The sequence below is a fragment of the Pelophylax lessonae genome (genome assembly GCF_965119305.1).
Source record: "Pelophylax lessonae genome assembly, chromosome: 4".
In the NCBI taxonomy this organism is placed as follows: Eukaryota; Metazoa; Chordata; class Amphibia; order Anura; family Ranidae; genus Pelophylax; species Pelophylax lessonae.
The window spans coordinates 152844108-152864127 of NC_138771.1; the positions used below are offsets into that span (position 1 = coordinate 152844108).

General features: G+C 43.3%; 1 protein-coding gene across 1 annotated transcript in view; it reads right to left on the minus strand.

The window, feature by feature from the left end:
* Positions 1-10766, minus strand: part of LOC309554453 (cadherin-related family member 5-like) — an 86159-nt gene extending 75393 nt beyond the window's left edge. The window contains exons 1-3 of the mRNA XM_082256190.1: positions 10669-10766; positions 6377-6585; positions 5188-5247 (exon numbers count right to left, since the gene is read on the minus strand). Of these exons, the coding sequence (XP_082112316.1) occupies positions 5188-5247; positions 6377-6585; positions 10669-10729 (330 nt within the window). The 5' untranslated portion in view covers positions 10730-10766. The remainder of the gene's footprint in view (positions 1-5187; positions 5248-6376; positions 6586-10668) is intronic.
* Between the last annotated feature and the right edge of the window lie 9254 nt (positions 10767-20020).

Here is a 20020-nt window from a genome sequence, read left to right on the forward strand (position 1 = left end):
GTTGTTTGGTCACAGTACCATTAGACATGCTTGCTACACACCAAAGACAATACTTCAGGAGACCATCATACCAACTGTGAAGCATGGTGGTGAAAATGTTATGGTTGTGGATAGCTTTACTGCTTAAAGCGGAGTTCCACCCATTTTTAATAGGTTGGAATACATAGATCTTTGTAATCCCCTTTAAAATGGCTTTTACCAATGGAAACTTTTTTTTTTTTTTTTTTGCTAGTAAATACCTTAATTTTGGCTTTATTCCCCCTCTCCTCACTTCCTGGTCCGATCGGCGATGACGTCATTCGGCGATCCGCAGTGTCTGCTGGGATGTATTCTACTTGCAGTAGCTGTATCTGTACTGAGCCGTGCCTGCCCCGCCTCCGCCCCGCCTCCTCTCATTGAATTGCATTGTATGAATGTATTAAGGCTGTTCTCTGCCCAGCCTCCGCCCCGCCTCCTCTCATTGAATTGCATTGTATGAATGTATTAAGGCCGTTCTCTGCCCAGCCTCCGCCCCGCCTCCTCTCATTGAATTGCATTGTATGAATGTATTAAGGCTGTTCTCTGCCCAGCCTCCGCCCCGCCTCCTCTCAATACAACTCAATGAGAGGAGGCGGGGCGGAGGCTGGGCAGAGAACAGCCTTAATACATTCATACAATGCAATTCAATGAGAGGAGGCGGGGCGGAGGCGGGGCAGGCACGGCTCAGTACAGATACAGCTACTGCAAGTAGAATACATCCCAGCAGACACTGCGGATCGCCGAATGACGTCATCGCCGATCGGACCAGGAAGTGAGGAGAGGGGGAATAAAGCCAAAATTAAGGTATTTACTAGCAAAAAAAAAAAAAAAAAAGTTTCCATTGGTAAAAGCCATTTTAAAGGGGATTACAAAGATCTAAAGTTCCAAAAATGGGTGGAACTCCACTTTAAGGGCTTCAGCAGCTTCAAATATTGAGTCAGCTATACATTCTGCATCTTAATAAAGTGTGCTTGATGAGAATGTGAGGCCACCTTTCCAAAAGTTGAAGCTGAACCGGAAATTAGTCTTTCAGCATCCTAATGATGTGAAGCACACTAGCAAACCCACCAATGAAGGGCCAAAAAGTAAGAAATTAAGGGTTATGGGGAGATTTTTTAAATGGGCAGTTTATGCAATGAAATGACAAGAATCTTGCAACTGAAAGAGTTTTACATGGAGAAATGGTCAAAATTTTGTAAATAATTGAGCAGGCTTTTTGTGTTCTTATTTAAATATATCACTTTTTTCTGTAAGTAATAACCTAAAGTGATTGTAAAGTCTCCTTTTTTCCCTATAAAAATAACAAAAATGTTATACTTACCTGCTCTGTTGCAGTGGATTAGCACAGAGCATCCCGGATCCTCCTCTTCTCGGGTCCCTCCTCTGTGATCCTGGCCCCTCCCTCCTGTTCAGTGACCCCACAGCAAGCAGCTTGCTATGGGGGGACCCGAGCCGAGTCACAGCTCCATGTGTCCATTCAGACATGGAGCCCGGGCCCCGGCCCCAGCCCTCTCTCTGCTGATTTCCTAGCTGACTTTGATTGACAGCAGCCTCAGCCAATGGTGCCACTGCTTTGTCTCAGCCCATCAGAAGGGAGAATCTCAGATGGCTGAGACACTCGTGGACATCGCTGGACAGAGTGGGACCTCAGGTAAGTGTTAGGGGGGCTGCTTTACACAGAAGGCTTTTTGTCCTAATGCATAAAATGGATTAAGATAAAATACCTTCTGAGTTTACAATCCCTTTAAATGTTGATAAATCATTTGCCTGTTTGAATATTTTGAAAAAGTTAACAATTTCTTTGAGGTCTACTCTTAGTGCCGGTTCACACTACCGCGGCACGACTTAGGGGGCGACCTGTGAAGTCGCGTGCACCGCGACTTCGGCGCGACTTGCACGGACTTCATATAATGAATGCCAATGCAAGTCGCTCCGATGTCGCCCCGAAGTAGTACAGGAACTATTTTCTAATTCGGAGCGACTTGAGTCGCTCCTATTAGAACGGTTCCCGTAGCACTGCATAGACTGCGACTTGTCAGGCTGACCAGTCGCCTGACAAGTTGTGGTAGTGTGAATGGGCACTTACATGACTGTATATAATAACATTACAAACTCAGCACAATAAATGGGTATACTTTGAGCATGTTTTCTAACTGGGTGCCAGTATTCTGCAAATATACAGTATTTAAATGCATATTTATTTAGATTCATTGTAAAGTTTGGGGTTATTAGCAACAGTGGTAGTGCTCCAGAACCACACGAAAAACAGTTTTAAACAAACAGGAGGTCTTTATTTCTGCAAAGCCAAACAAAACAATGCTTTCAGCAGCCAACAGAAAATGGCTTAATTTCGGCAAAGCGTCAAAATAAAGGTCAGCTTACTTTCAGCACAATAGGAAAAAAGCAGCACACCCACAGGAAGTATTACCCAGTCTGAGCATGTTTAAGCAGCTCCCAGCCGAGTGCAACAGTTAGGACTCATGCACACAGAGTTAAAAATTTTTTTACAGGCATTGGCGTTTTTTTAGCCTGTAAAAGCTACTCCATGCAGTCCTAAAGTATTCACAGCGCTTCACCTTATCCACATTTTATGTTATAGCATGGGTGTCCAACCTTTTGGCTTCTCTGGGCCACATTGAGTATAGAGAAATTGTCTTGGGCCGCATCTAAAATATATACTATAGTTAAGGTATATAAGTAATAAAACGCCGCTGCGCCCTTCCCGTGCTGCCGCGCCCACCCCCCCAGCACTAATTTAACACAACTAGTGGATGATCCCCTCAAAGGCTGCCTCTGTGGCCATGCCCCCGACTTGACTTCCTTTCTCCCCAGCAAAAAAAAAAAATTGTCAGGGGGCAGTGGGCCGCATTGCCTGAGGTTCTGGGCCGCATGTGGCCCCCGGGCCGCAGGTTGGACATGCCTGTGTTATAGCCTTTTTTCAAAATGGATTAAATTCATTATTTTCCTCAAAATTCTACAAACAATACCTCATAATGACAATGTGAAAGAAGTTTGTTTGAAATCTTTGCACATTTATTAAAATCCAAAAACCATAAAAATCACATGTACATAAGTAATTCACAGCCTTTGCCATGACACTCATAATTGAGCTCAGGTGCATCCTGTTTCCACTGATCATCCTCGAGAAGTTTCACCTGTGGTAAATTCAGTTGATTGGACATGATTTGGAAAGGCACACACTTGTCTATATAAGGTCCCACAGGTAACAGTGCATGTCAGAGCACAAACCAAGCCATGAAGTCCAAAGAATTTTCTGTAGACCTCTGAGACAGGATTATATCAAGGCACAGATCTGGGGAAGGGTACAGAAAAATTTCTGCAACACTGAAGGTCCCAATGAGCACAGTGGCTTCCATCATCCATAAATGGAAGCAGTTTGGAACCACCAAGACTCTTCCTAGAGTGGGCTGCCCGGCCAAACTGAGGGAACAGGGAAAAGGGCTTTAGTCTGGAAGATGACCAATAACCTGATGGTCACTCTGAAAGAGCTCCAGTGTTTCTCTGTGGAGGGAGGAGAACCTTCCAGAAGAATAACCATCTCTGCAGCACTCCACCAATCAGGCCTGTATGGTAGAGTGGCCAGACGGAAGCCACTCCTCAGTAAAAGGCACATGACAGCAACACAATTCTCTGGTCTAATGAAACTCTTAAACTCTTTGGCCTGAAAGACAAGCGTCATGTCTGGGGGAAACCAGGAACCCCTCATCCCCTGGCCAATATCATCCCTACAGTAAAGCATGGTGGTGGCAGCATCATGCTGCAGGGATGTTTTTTAGCAGCAGGAACTGGGAGACTAGTCAGGATCGAGGGAAAGATGAATGCAGCAATGTACACAGACATCCTTGATGAAAACCTGCTCCAGAGCGCTCTGGACCTCAGACTGGGGCGAAGGTTCATCTTCCAACAGGAGAACGACCATAAGCACACAGCTAAGATAACTAAGGAGTAACTACAGGAAAACTCTGTGAATGTCCTTGAGTGGCCCAGCCTGAGCCCAGAACTCGATTAAACATCTCTGGAGAGATCTGAAAATGGCTATTCACCGAAGCTCCCCATCTAACCTGATGGAGCTTGAGAGGTCCTGCAAAGAAGAATGAGAGAAACTGCCCAAAAATGGGTGTGCCAAGCTTGTAGCATCACACTCAAAAAAACTTGAGGCTGTAATTGGTGCCAAAGGTGCTTCAACAAAGTATTGAGCAAAGGCTGTGAATACTTATGTGCATGTGATTTTTTTTTAGTTTGTATTTTTAATAAATTTGCAAAGATTTCAAACAAACTTCTTTCACATTGTCATTATGGGGTATTGTGTGTAGAATTTTGAGGAAAATTATGAATTTAATCCATTTTGGAATAAGGCTGTAACATAACAAAATGTGGAAAAAGTGAAGCACTGCCAATAATTTCCAGGTGCACTGTATGTGTCCATGCACACAAAGGCATTTACAGACATATTAGAAGAGGAGCATTTACAGACTGAAAAAACTGCCCACCAAAAGCGTGTTCAGGAGAGGAGCTAAAGAGCTGAAAAAACGCTGGACATGCTTAAACGTGTGTAAACACATCAAGTGCTTAAGCAATAATGCATTTCAATGGCCAGAATAAATTAATATTCAGGCCAATGGAATGCATTAATGCTCAAACACTAGACGCACCTAAATGCCTGTGCAATACAGAGCCTTTGAGCAGCTTTCTCCTTCCAGGGGTTCTGACATTCAGAGGGGCTAAAGAGACCCTGTGTGCATGAAGCCTAATGCATTTTTCTCTGCTCTAGGAGATTCCTGTATTTAAGGGCCTCTTTCTGGAAGTAGGTTAATTATTTCAGGAACAGATTCCCTGTAGTCGGGGTTGGAAGCTCTTTCCCACCCAAAAAGCTCTCCGAGCCCCCAAATTCCAGGTCCCAAATGAGGTTTTACAAATCCAAAAAATGGTAAATCATTCCTCTCCTCTCTGACCAGACTACCCCAGAACCCCTCACTCTGCATGGATAAAAACCTTTGAGTACACCAACTGCAACCAGTCATCCCCCTAAAAGGGCCACAACCCAAATATAGGCAAAATATAGTGTCCATCCGGGACCCATCCTTAGAGTTCTGTAGAACATATATAATATATATATATAACATATATAATATTATAGAAGTATGTTACCGTAGCATATCCTTCTTCAGAGCAGGATAAAGTAACTAGGAGAACTGAGGAATTTAGTGCCTGAAACAAAATGAACGATAAAGTTAAATAGCCTCATTCATACTATGATGTTTAAAGAGCAACACATTTAAAGAGTAACTCCACTTTTGTTGAGAAAAAAATATTCTACTCTGGGTGATATACATTGCAGATTCCTGAATTTTGTTATTCTTGAGAAATAGCTGTTTGTTTGTCTGTGTCCATGTGCTTAATTAATCTGTATGGGAGTGCTTTTGTAATTATCAATCAGCTGCTGCACCTGTGGGGCTCTAATGAGGAAAGTGGCAGGGTCTGCATCATAGGTGTGCGCCGGTGATGCACCAGGTGTGCCTAGGCACACCCTGATCAATATGTGTGGTGCCAATTCCCCCTACTGCCCGGGCTCCCCCCCACCCCGCAGTGCTGCTGGCTTACCTTTTCTCCCCCCCAGCTGCTGCAGAGGATGTTTTAGGATGGAGAGAGGGGAAAGGGGCTAGTAAATATGTAATTTACTGGCCCCTACCTTTTCTAAATGAACACAGTGAACACACTCTTTCTTTGTGTTTATTCACAACTGAAGCATAGTAAACTGTGTTTACTATGCTTCGGTTTGTGAATGAACAGGAAGCCTTTTAGCATGGAGCACTTCCTATTCATTCACTGTCCCATGCAGCTGAGGCTGCAAAGAAAGGCATGTGTGTTTGAGCTTTGGGGTGCACACCCTAATGCAGAACATGCGCACATCTATGGTCTGTATCCCTTTAGATGTGATTTCCCTCTGGGAGTATCTTACCAAAATGACATTTTTGTTGCAGGGAATGCTTAAAATCAATTTGTATCTCAGTGCAGACTTCTGGGAAAAACAGTAAGCCAATCACACTAGCAGGAAATGACATACCTGGGGGGTGTCCTGTACACCATCTGTGTATAGAACACCCCTAGGTAGCCATATTGCATTCTACTTTACAGACAATTACAGCCCTGCAGATTGAAAAGGGAAGGTCTTTTTTAATAACCTTCAATTACAATATGACTTGTGTCGCAATTGTATATGCTATATTATTTTTTTAATTTAATAATTTTCTCTCAACGAAAGTGGAGTTACCCTTTAAGAGGGCAATTGATCATGAGTCTATACTATTGAAGTATGTCTTAGTTAGCAATATCATACCTCTCGGTCTAGAGTTTTTCCTGATGACACATTGAGCCAGACGTTCTTCCCATCCAAGTAAAACCAGTCCGCATCTGTACCACTGAGACAGAGCTTTACTGTGCTGGTCACTGGGTCCCCGAACATGCTAAGGTTAGCCACAAATGTCCCATTAGGACTGTTTTCTAGGATCTCTGTGAAGATGTTATTACCACTAGAGCACTGATCTCCTGAACGCAAGAAAGGTACAGAGAGTTAGAATATGAAAATTCTAGAGTCATGCAAAGTCATACATATAAAGTCTGACACTTTATTTTACAAAGGTCTGACATGACTTCTGATGACGTCTTGATGACGAAACGCGTAGAGCTTCACTGCATCACTTCCGCCCTTTTGGAACGCACTTCCAGGTCGCGGTGGAATGCATAGAGTTCCGGAAGTCCTACAGAGCGGCCGGTCTCCCAGCTTGTATTTGATCTGAATGCCCGATTTTTACATTGTAAATGTGAGTACATACTTTATTAAACTTGGAAGTTTTTAAATACAGTACTGCACTATACAAGTTTTTTCTCCTCATATGTTACCCGGACCACACCTGAGCTTTTGAGAATACACAGTACACGATCCCCAGTACTGTCTATATCCACCTGATAGGACTCTTATTGAGGCCATTGGTACCAGAGGAACCGCTTAACCACCAGGGAAGGATATTGGAGCCATTTTTATACAGGCCCATTACCCCTGTAGGGGTGCCTACATCTGGTAAGTGCGGTCCTGGGAGAGTGGGGAGCACCCTGACCCACCACACCGGCCACACTTAAAGAAGCACTGGAGACGTATAGATCACCCTTGCTGTGAAGTTGCACCATCAATATTTGCACTGAAGCACTTTTGTTAATGCGATTTGGGACTATTATTTAATATTAAAGATTACCCAGCACTGGAATTTTTAGTGGTGCGATTTGAACTGAATTTTGTTTTAGTAATCATATGCTTCACATTTTTATTTTTATTTATTTTTTACTGTTTCCTTTATTTTGTGATTTTGATATCGCATTTCATTGAAATATATCACATCATTTATTTATTGTCACCTTAGTGTGGATATTAAGTTAATTTATCATCCACTTGCACATTCTCAGTGACCTTTCTAGAATTAATTTATCTATTTAAGCACGTCAGCACTTTAAATATGCACCTTCAGCTTTATCGCACTTGATTGATTCTTCAAATCCCCCAGTCACTTTAGCAATTTTTTGCACTCATTCAAATCACATTAAAAGTCACTTATTTGCCTTTATTTATATATTTACTGTATATGTACATAGTGTGTAGTTTTTTAATGGTTTAGAGTGTACATATCTACCTCACATAAGGTTTATCTGACCCAAGATATACTAATTCCAAGGATTTTTCATCCTTTCCTACTTACATCTTTGGTAGCGTCACCCACCTCCTTCATTTTTAATGTCCCTACTGTACACTAAGCGCGGATTTATATTTCTCTTCCATGGATTATGCTGACATGTAATATGTAAATGGAAAACAAATATAATATATCTTCTTTATATAGCTTTGATAAATTATGCAGTGTCTGCATTACCTAAACAGCTAACCTGTAGGAGCTTACAATCTAATGTCCCTATAATAGTTATCAAAGCACACAAACTATGCACACTACTGCTTGGTCAAAAGCTTACATAAAAGATCCATGCAGTTATTGTTAGTTAGTGGTGTAAACTAAACCCAGAACCCTAGTACTGCAAAAGAAGCCTACCAACCACTCAGCCACCACTGTACATCCTACATTGTTATAAAAATGTTTTATTTCTCCCAGGGACCTTATTGGTGAGATATATGTGCTTGAGTTCTTAGGTCTGCACATCTACTGTTGCCCATTTGAGGGTCGCTGTTGGATTTTGTACTATTTTTTTTTTGTAGTAGACCTAATTTTTCATAGGCATACCTAAGTGTATACCCAAAAGGACTGTCTTTGCTCGCAAGGGATGCATAGGTGCTCTGTGCATCCACGTGCAGGCAGTATCATTCATATTAATTGGGATGTAGCGGCTACATGGACACAGCCGTTGCAGTCTATTTGACATCCATGTGGGTAGTTGTCCCTAAACTCACAGTGTTTGTGTTTGGGGACTGGCAACCACATGTATGTAAAATTGGAAACAGAAACTGTGCCCATGCAGCCGCTGCATCCCAGTGGTTCCCCTTTGCATCCTGTGTGGGCAAAATTGGTTCTTTGCACGAGTGTAAGCTTAAAGTGTTATTAAACCCACAACAGTAAAATCAGTCTGTATAAACAGTAAAGCATGCTTGTTATACTCACTGTGGAACCTAAGGGGTTAATTTTCCGTATTGTGTAAAAAGGCTGTTTGATCCTGTCTTATCTGATCCTTCCCTTCTTTTAGTGTCCACAATTTATCTGCTGATAGAACAGAGTCCTAGGAGGCACTCTGCGCATGCTCAGTTTGGTGTGTATTGCTAGAGAATTTTTTTTTTTGTTTTTTTTGGGAGGGTGCATGTGATCAGCACAGGGCCAATCAGCACTGTCCAGACAATGGTAAAGGGGTCATGCAGCCTCATAGGACAGTCAGAGGAGAATAAAAACTTCTCCTAAAAGCTTTAGCTAAGTGCTTGGCTGGATACTGATAGAAGTAACAAGACTGCTATATACTGCTGATGAGAAAAGGTATTTAGCAGTTTATATTTACTAAAATAATTGCATTTGCATGTTCTGTGTACTGTGGGAGACCAGATATTGTGAATGCAGGCTCCTGGGTTTAGTAACACTTTAAGTACACCTGTGCGAACAAAGCCTTATGGAGAAGGGAACAGGAAAAACTGGAATGTGTAAAGACTGCCAGAATCGTGTCTAACTCAAGGGTTGAGTTGGGAAAAGTTGGGAGATTATGCAAAGATAGGCAGAATCATGCCTAACTCAGACATATCAGGAACTGACCCAGCTCTACAAGCTTCAGCTTAACTAAAATATCATGTTTGGATAGATTGGCACTTAAAATGTTACTAAACCCTTTGGAGTCAGACTGCACATGCTCAGTTTGGTGTGTATTGCTAGAGAGGGTTTTTTTTCTTGGGAGAGTGCATGTGATCAGCACAGGGCCAATCAGCACTGTCCAGACAGAGGGTCGGGTGTTCTGCAGCCTGATAGGACAGCCAGTGCAGTATGAAAACTCCTCCTACAAGCTTTAACCAGACACTGATAGAAGTCACAAGAATGCTATATACTGCTGATAAGAGAAGGCATTTAGTAGGGATAGACCGATATGGTTTTTTCAGGGCTGATACCGATACCGATATTTTGGTCACAACATATCGGTATCGGCGGATATGGGCTGATATTTTGTACATTTAAAGCTTTGAAAAATAAAGACAATTTTTGACACAAATCCGGTACTGAACATGTTAATTTTTGTTTAATGCTTAATGACTGGCTTCCTGGCACCCTGTGGTGGGTGGCTGGCTGGCCCTCTGTGGTGGATGGCTGGCTGGCACCCTGTGGTGGGTGGCTGGCTTGCACCCTGTGGTGGGTGGCTGGCTTGCACCCTGTAGTAGGTGGGTGACTGGCAGAGGGGCTGTGAGTGGCTGGCTGGTACAGGGCCTTTGGGTGGCTGGCTGGTACAGGGCCTGTGGCTGGCTGGTACAGGGCCTGTGGGTGGCTGGCTGTCTGGCACCCTGTGGTGGGCGGCTGGCTGTCTGGCACCCTGTGGTGGGTGGGTGGCTGGCACAGGTGCTGTGGGTGGTTGGCTGGTACAGGGCCTGTGGGTGGCTGGCTGGCTCGCTGGTACAGTACCTGTGGCTGGCTGGTACAGGGCCTATGGATGTGGGTGGCTGGCTCCGCCTCTCAGCAATCCGCCAATGGTCTAAGCCAGCTTCTTCCACCCCCTCCACAGCCCAGCGCTCCAGTGAGCGCTAGAGGGAAAGAGCAGAGAGCCGGCAACTGAGAGTCACAGCTCTCTATTTAGAGCGTAGGGGAAGAACAGAAGAATCAGCAGTGTTTGATCACTCAGTTCTTGGTGCAGAGCTGGCGAGGGACAGATGTAACATCCACATAGATGATTTGTTTTTTAAGTCCATACTTCTCTTTAAAATACTCTTGCACAAATAAAACCCTTTCTGTGAGTTCACTTATCACACATAATTATTTTTTTTTTCTGTTCTATTTAAAAATAAATCTGTTAATGTTGTTCATGAGTTTTGTGGTCATACTTGGTTCCATTAGAGTATTGGCTCTCCCTTCCTAGTTTTCTTCTTCCAGCAATATAATATGTATACTGTACCTGAAGTCATTTGGAAAGTAAGGCTGACTGTCAATAATAGGATTTCAGCCGAGGGAAGCATGGCCACAGCGTTCTGATCTCCAGTGCAAAGCTTCCAAGCTCTGACAAATGAAAATACGGCTGATGTAAGACACGGTGAATTAGAAGGATTTCAGGATAACAGCACTAACACCGTACTGAATATGACAAAACACTACAGCTACACTAAACACTACACCTAGAAGGCAATGATAAAAAAGCAGCAGAAAAACGTGGCTATACTGTCTAGGTATGTATGGTATGGTGTTTTATTAAAGCGTAACTCCACTTTTGTTGAGAAAAAAAAACATTCCCCTCTGGGTGATCTCTGTACATTACAAGGATTGTAACAAACTTTGTTGCAGATTCCTACCTTTTGTTATTCTGAAGATATCATTGTTTGTTCCTCTGTGTTGAGTGGGTCAAATGGGAGTGGTTTCATAATTATCTTTCAGCTGTGGCAGCTGCAGGGCACTAATTAGGAAACCTGCTGGGTCTGCATCCCTTTAGATGTGTTCCTATTGGGAGTATCTCACCAAAAATGTCATTTTTCTTGCAGGGGATGACAGAAATCTGACTTGTATCTTAGGCAGACTTCTGGGAAAATTGGTGAGCCAATCACACAAGCAGGAAATGATGTTCGTGGGGTGTGGTCAGTATACATTCTGTGTACAGAACAGCCCCAGGTAGCCATATTGCATTGCATTTTCAGAAAATTACAACAGCTGCAGATTGAAAAGGAAAGATAATTTTTAATAACATTCAAATACAATATGACTTGTGTCACGATTGTATAGGCTATATTGTTTTTTCTTTATTTGCTATGTAATGAAAAGTAAAACTTTTAATTAATAATTTTATTAGCATGTTGATGAGGGGGAATGAAAGAACCAAGAAAGGTAAAACATAACAAACAAATGATCACTGCCCCTACCTATAGGGGGCAGTGGCCATTTGTACTGGTGGGGGGGGGGGGGGGGCACACACACTGGACACCTTGGCTGCCATTGTGCTGTATGCTGGGTGTGCCCCTACCTATGACTTGAAGGAGGGCTGGGCTCCCTCCAGGCTTACCTGTCCTCTGTCTATCTATTATAATGCATGTGCTTCTTCTGAGAAGGCTCTCATAAATTTAGAGTTAGGACTGCAGATAAAACGCCCTTTTGTAAGTGGTACGGTTCGCGGGTACGCACCTGAGTTCAAAGACAGTGTTCACGTCATCAAAAAGAACCAAATTCTGACGTCAATCGAACCCGGGTGCGCACCAAAAGTGCTAGTGTGAAAACACCCTAAGTGATAATTACAGTTAGGTAAGCATGTGCATTTATAAGAATGCCAAGACTGAAGATGCTAGAACCCCAGGCCCAGTGTGCATGAGGCCTTCGTGTATTAGGACTACAGAACAATTCCCCCTTTTCTCTTTTCCAAACCATAAGGGGAGGTGTTCTGTAGTTCAAGAGGGTAGCTCTGTACAATTCTAACAGAGCAGTACAGGTAGAGAGCATAGAAAGTTATCTGCTCACAAGTTTTTTATTACATACAGCACAGTATACAGTATTTTCAATGGTATACCAGCAGACTAAAAGGGAGAAAATATGAGACGTTTGTTGTTAGGTGAGGTCAGTTGCTGTTTTGTTGGCAGTAATAATGTTCCTGGTAAATGTATTAGACACACACATTATGTTAGACTAATGAAGACTCCTTCCATAGGCGTGCTTCTTCCTATATGTCTGTGATAATCTCAGGAACGCTGCCCACAGATTGTTGCTGTCACTAATGACCCGTTATCCTGGGGATTAGAATCTTTAAAGCTGTAGACTTGTCACCCCCTCCTGTGTGTTGACTGAGCGTGACACACAGGAATCCAGTGTGTGTGACAAGATCATCTCGAGGCCAGCAGCGCACACATTATAAATGAACAGTAAAGCCGCCATGATAAATATTAGAAAGACTGACAGTCCTTCAAATACCATCATAGAAGGGGACTGAATACATCATCAATGCTTTGTGTGGGAGGTTTATTATAGTACGTGTGGGGTAAATGCAATGGATTGGTTCTAACAAAAGGAAGAAAAAAAAAAAGAAATTGCACATAGCAGCCAATGAGCTTTTTCTTGACTGGTGATTATAGCCATAACCAGGCTGTGCTGCGTCTTTCCTGTTATGTAGCTGTTGTCAGACAAAACTCAGGTGGTGTGGGGTATATTGGGGAACTACAAATAACAGTTTAGAAGAACCATATGTATGATGAGGTGAAGACATTCCCATGCTGGATCACATAGTAAATAGGAATTTAACCTTTTAAGAGAACCTGTCGTCAGTGCTTGCACATCCATCAGTTCACTAACGTCATAAAGGCTCACTTTACTGAGGCTTTCCATGTCTGAACTAAAGAATATAAAAGGGGGCACATTATGTGGCCACTGGTGTGGGATTGTGGCCACCCCTAGCAGCGTTAGGTTAGATCGATAAGGGGGATAAGGTATGCAGGATTAGGCTATTATGGGGTTAAATTTTACCTGTGCACTGCAGCAGGTGTCAACCAATAGGGGTATGAGGAAGGTTCTAGTAGGCTATAGCATAGGCTATATAAGCTTGGTCCGGTCTGGGGTGCTTCCTTTTGCACCGAAGAGCAAGAAGAAGAACGTTCCCCACCCCCCCCTCCCTTTGTCGCGAGCACCTTTGTGTGGTTGGGTCACCCTGGTATCCTAGGGGGGACATTGTATTTTCATAATGGTAATTTATTGATTATTGTTGCTCGAGTTGTTTAACTGAGCAATTAAAAGTTATTCCGGTATTTGAGTGTTTTTTACAAACAGTTAAATGTTTATGATTTAATTTATATTAAACCAATAAAGTGTGCCGCGGCCTTTTCTTGCCAAACTGTGAGTCAGTGTTATTATTTAGGCTAGTCATTTAAGCTAGTCATGCGGGAGTGTGGCCTACAATTCCATAAATAAACCCTAAGGGCGTTTTCACACTGCTCCACTGCAGTTTCCCCGATGCGCGGGTGCAGCACAGTGTATTAACCACTTTAGCCCCAGCCCTATTTCGGACACTTTTTGTTCACAAGTTAAAACCAGTATTTTTTCCTAGAAAACTACTTAGAACCCCCAAACATTATATATATTTTTTTAGCAAAGACTCTGGAGAATAAAATGTCGGTCATTGCAAAATTTTTTGTCACGCGGTATTTGCGCAGCGGTCTTTAAAACGCCATTTTTTTGGAAAAAATTTGAAAAATCACATTTCACTGCATTTAAAAAATACTAAACAGTAAAGTTAGCCCATTTTTTTTGTATATTGTGAAAGATGATGTCACGCCGAGTAAATAGATACCAAACATGTTACGGTTTAAAATTGCGCCCCCCCGTGGGATGGCGAAAAACTACGGTCAATAGAGATCTCAATCTGCGACGCTTTAAATTTATTTAACGGTTACCAGTTTAGAGTTAGAGTGTAGCTCTTTTTTTTAATTATTGCCCACGCTCTGGCGATCGCGGCGATACCTCACATGTGTGGTTTGAACAGCGATTTCATTTGCGGCTCGACTTGCGTATACGTTTTTTTTTGTGCGCGAGCTAACGGTGACGGGGACGGCTAAATTTTTTTTTTTTTTTTTTTTTCCTATTTATTTTTTCTTTTTTTTTAAACTTTATTACAGGTTTTTAAAAAAAAAAAAAATCTGATCACTTTTATTGCTGTCACAAGCAATGTAAACATCCCTGGTGACAGCAATATGTCGTGACAGGTACTCTTTATGGAGGGATCGAGGGTCTAAAAGACCCTAGACCCCTCCACTACACTTCCCTGTATGCAAAACGCCGAAAACGGCATTTTTGCATACAGCCGTTTTTCAAATCTGCCGCCTTTTGCAGCACAGTAACCTGGAAGTGACGTCATGGACGCCGCCTCCGGGTTACGTCATCGGAGACCCGATCGATGCCGTTTCCGGCATTCATCGGGACTCCATCCAGCCGGCGGACGTGCCGGCTGGGTGCTCGGGGCTCCCGGTGGGACGGTAGCCCCGAGCAAAGCCGCGGAAGGCGGCGGGAGGGGGGGGACGTCCCCTCCCGCCCCCCCGGGTAACGATCGAGCGGCTCCCGAGCCGCATCGATCGTTACCGACGGAAAGCCGACCGTCGGCTTCAAACAACGGTACCGGGATGATGCCTCTAGCTAGAGGCATCATCCCGGTATAACCACTCAAAGTCAGCCGACGTAGAGGTTACGTGACTGGTAGTAAAGTGGTTAAGCTAGTCATGCGGGAGTGTGGCCTACAATTCCATAAATAAACCCTAAGGGCGTTTTCACACTGCTCCACTGCAGTTTCCCCGATGCGCGGGTGCAGCACAGTGTACCTGCAGGTTTTGTGAGGATCACCCGCACTTTCCGATAGATTTTTATCAGATGGGGCGTTTTTGGTTCGTTTTCTGAAAGAGCACCTAAAGTCCTGCATGTGGCATATTTGGTGCACTTTCAGAAAGGTCACCAAAGGGCCTAATCTAGTAGAAGTCTATGGGAAAGTGCAGGTACACTGCACTGCACCTGCAGTGCAGGGAAACCACAGTGGGGCAATGTGAAACTGGGGGACATTAAAGTAGATGTAAACTCCATGAATTAAATGTGCCCTGGGCACATATATCTGTAGTGTCTTTCTGCTGCTCTGTTCTTCTGTTATCAGCATGATAACCTCTGACAAGTTCTCCAACACAAGAGATAAAAGCAGCTGGAAATTTGTGTCAGAGAGGTAACTTAGAGACAGATAAGCAGAAAGTTTGTCTATTCACGGCACAGCTCTGCAGGTTTTTTCTTATGTGGAGGGGGTGTGTGCCTTTCCTCCAATCAGCTCTCACAAAGTGTATGCCAAGACTCCACAGCCACTGCTGGAACAGGAAGAAATATTTATAACACATCTGCACTTTCTAAAAAATATAGAAAGCTAAAGAAAGCAGATATACATGTCAAACTTATGTAGGGAGATTTGCCTCATCTCTGTGTATCATCTGAGGCTGTTTACTTGACTGGGTATATGTGAGGGTTTACATCCACTTTAAGGGCTTACACACATGGCTTTTCAGGGCCGTACACCGACCAGATCAGCATATTTCTGTGGTGATTACAGCCAGATGCTTATGTTCAGCTGCAGCCATTTAGTTTGTACAAATGAATGACAGGCTGAGAGGCTCATAGTGGTCCTCATGTAGTTGCACATGAAGCAAATACCTGCACTTAGGAACTGATAAGCAGCAAAACATTTTGAAAGAAAAGAACGGGATTTTAGGGTGTTCAAACCTTCCAACAGAATGTTACACCAATTAACTTGTATTTTAAAACATTTTATTTTTATTACAAATCCGTTAAAAAAGTTATCTTGTGGTATTCAACCCCTATAAAACATGAATGTTTTGAGCACAGCATATTTATGATTGCAATCCTGGTTTGGAGGCCCTCCCATATACAGTATCATACAGAGAAGTACTGTATATAGGATAGAACATCACATATATAAAGAAAGAGAGGGGGAGGGGTGACTTTTCCCAACACGTTTCGCTCAACAAGCTTCTTCAGGGGTTCAAGGGGTGCAGCTGAGTATGGTTGATCTTTTCAGCAACCATACTCAGCTATCGGGATGAGGCACCCCTTTCTCTCTCTTTCTTGATATATGTGATGTTCTATCGTATAAACATCTCTGTATGATACTGTATATGAGGAGGGCCTCCAAACCGGGGTTGCAATCATGAATATGGTGTGCTCAATACTTTCACGTTTTTTAGGGGTTGAATACTCCAGGAAAACTTTTTTACTGAATTTGTAAAAAAAATTACAATGTTTTAGAATAAAAGTTTATTGGTGTACTATTCTGTTGGAAGGTTTTTAGCACCCTTAAGCCCCGGTTCACACTACTGCGTGTGCCGGGTTCGCATGTCATGTCGGAGCGCACTGCTCCGACATGACATGCGATCAGCTGTGCGGTGCGAGTTTAGCCATACAGTTTGTATGGCTAAATTCGCACCGCACCCGCAGCAAAGACGCACAGGAGGCATTTTTGCTGCCGCATCAGGATCGGATCGCACAGCGGTTCACACTTGTGCGATCCGATCCTGTGCGAACTGCACGATCGCACTGCGATATGCGATCAAACTGGGGGTGTCGTTAAGATTACATTGACACCCCCAGCGGATCGCATATGGCACTGTGAACTGCCGGGGGTGCGTGTGCGATGCGGGAACAGGCTGCGAATTCGCAGCCTTCCCGCATCGCAATAGTGTGAACCGAGCCTAAATTCCATTCTTTTCTTTTTAAAATGTTTTTGCAGTATAATTTGGGATGTTGTGTTGATCCAACAACTATACTTATTTTGATTTGAACAGATAAGCAGCACTGGACGCAAACAGTATCATCTGCTCATAACTGCATGTAATTGTTACAAATATGATTTTTTTTTTAGAAAGCCCCTTCCTCTTTCCAGTAGTGGCTGCGGGCCCTTGCTCAGAGCAAGCTTGAGGCCTCATGCACACTGGACATTTTTACAGCGGCTGTTTTTGGCATCAGATGTTTTTTTCTGCAGCCAGTAAACTCCCCAGCATGTTCTCCTATGTGTCCATGCACACATAGGCTGTTATCAGCAGTTTTTGGCAGGGACTTTTTCTGGCTGGAAAAAGCCCCCCCAGAACTAGTGGGTTTTAAGAGGCGTTTTACAACTGTAAAAACGCTCTAACTCTGCCACGTTTCAACGTATTATCAAAGTTTTTGAGCCATAAGCTTTTGTGGGAGTATAGTTTTGCTAAAAAAAGCTAAAAAATCCTACAGCTGAAAAAAAGTGCTTAAAAACGCCTGGAAAACGCTACTGCAAAAAAGCTGAAAAGCTCATTCTACAGCTACAGCTTTCTACTGATGTTTTGATAATGTCCAGTGTGCATGAGGCCTGATCATCGGCAAAAAAACCTAGGGGTTAATTTAATTGAATCGGGCGTAAAATACCACTTAAGGCCCCTTTCACACTTGTGCAACTTGTCATGCAACTTTGGACATCAGAGTTGCACGACATGTTGTTCACCATGTTTTCCAATGATACCCATTCATATATGCGCAACTTAAAGTTGCAGCAACTTCAAAATAGTTCCTGAACTACTTTGGCCCGATTTTAATGCATTTTGTGGTCCAAAGACATAGGCATTGCTTCAAGCCCAGTCAAAATTCCATAAAAATCGCGGTAAAATCGCGGCAACAAAATCGCGGTAAAATCATGTGACTTTCAAGTCGCACAAGTGTGAAAGGGGCCTTAGATGAGATCATACGATAATCGGATTGTTAGTACAGAGCTTTCGAGAGCCGATCACGAAATTTTCATCCGATATTATCTGATCGGACAAGCACGAAAATATTTCCCATACGATACCAGATTTTACAATTTTCGTTAAATCAGTACAGTTGTCGTCTGAAAATACAATACAAATACATTACAACACATTACATCACTTTCAAATTTTTAACCTATCGTACAAGAATTCTTATAACCAGGACTGCTGTTAGAAATCACGGGGCCCCGTACAGCCTACTTGACAGGGTTGACAGGGCCGCCCTCACAGACAGCCTCACTTGCACTGGACAGTGAATGAATGGGAAGCACTCTGAAGCTCCCAGTCTATTCACAAACCGAAGCATAGTAAACACAGTTTACTATGTTTCAGTGATGAATGGACACAGTGAGTGATCAGTGCCAATAACCTATTGTGTTCATTCAGAAAAGGAAGGGACTGGTAATAAGTACACATTTACTGCACAATTCCCACTCTCCATTCCTCTGTCTGCTTACAGTAGCTGCTGGTGGGAGAGGAGAGCAGGGAACCCGGCAATGCTGCAGGGGAGGAGGGCACACATGGAGGCCCGGACAGCAGTGGGGGAGCAGATAAAAATCCCTCTGCAGTCCAGCTGGAGGAAGAAAAAGGAGAAGGAGAAGCCGGCAGTGGGAGCCACAAGAGTTGGCAATAAGGCAGCACAGCCATCGCTCCTGCTCAACAGGTGCCTGGGCCCCTCTTTTGAACTGATTGGGCCTGATACGGGAGGGCTGGCTGTACTGCCTTATCAGCGGCCCTCCTCATAACTTTAGTAACCTCTCCATTTTCGATATGTGACTAGCATGCAAAGATAAACGGACGATCTGTCGTCCAATTTTCGGATCCTGTGTACGGGCCATAACTTCAGCTTGTTCAATTAAGCTGCGGTAAAAAAAAAATGGAAGCTGATCGGTTTATTTGCAGAACTGAACCAGATTTTGCAATCTCCCATTTTAGTAAATCCCCCCTTACGTCTTCAATGTAAGAAAATGTTACAGTGTGGCAATTTGGAGACAGGGAATAAACATTGCTACCTCCAGGAAGGAAGGAAGGAAGGAAGGGCCTTCATGGCAGGATTACTAGCTGTTATTTTAATTAAAGAGGTTGTAAACTCGTTTAACTTTTTTTTTTTTTTTTACAACCTGAAAGACAAACACATAATGAGCTAGTATGCATCGCATACTAGCTCATTATGAAATACTTACCTTACAATGAGCCCCCGCCGTGCCGCTCACTCACCTGTATGACGGGCGACATGTTCAGTCGCCCGTCTTCCGGGATCGCGGCATCCGGCCATCTGCTTGGCCGGAGCCGCGGTGACGTCACTCCCGCGCACGCGCGCGGGAGCCGACGGTCACGGCACGGGACTCTGAAGGAACGGCACCAGCGGCCGTTCCTTCAGAGCGCATGCGCCAGTGACGTCACTGGCTGCATGTAAGGTAAATATCTCCTAAACGGTACATGTTTAGGAGATATTTACAGTACCTATAGGTAAGCCTTAATATAGGCTTACCTATAGGTAAAAGTGTCAGAGGAGGGTTTACTTCCTCTTTAACCACTTAAGCCCCGGAAGATTTTACCCCCATTCCGACCAGGGGGTATTTTGCGATTCGGCACTGCGTGAATTTAACGCACAATTGCGCGGTCGTGCGACGCTGTACCTAAACGAATTTGACGTCCTTTTTTTCCCACAAACAGAGCTTTCTTTTGGTGGTATTTGATCACCTGTGCGATTTTTTGATCACGCGCTATAAACAAAAAAAGAGCGTCAATTTTGCAAAAATAGCAATATTTTTCACATTTTTTTATATGAAATTCCCCCAAAAAAAAATGTAAAAATCAAAATTTTTAAAAATTTTCGGCCAATTTATTTTATGTTACCTATGTTTGGTAAAAAAAATCGCAAAAAGCGTATTTTGATTGGTTTGCGCAAAAGTTATCGCGTTTACTAACAAAGGGAAAGATTTTTGTCATTTTTGTTGTTTTTTTTTTTAA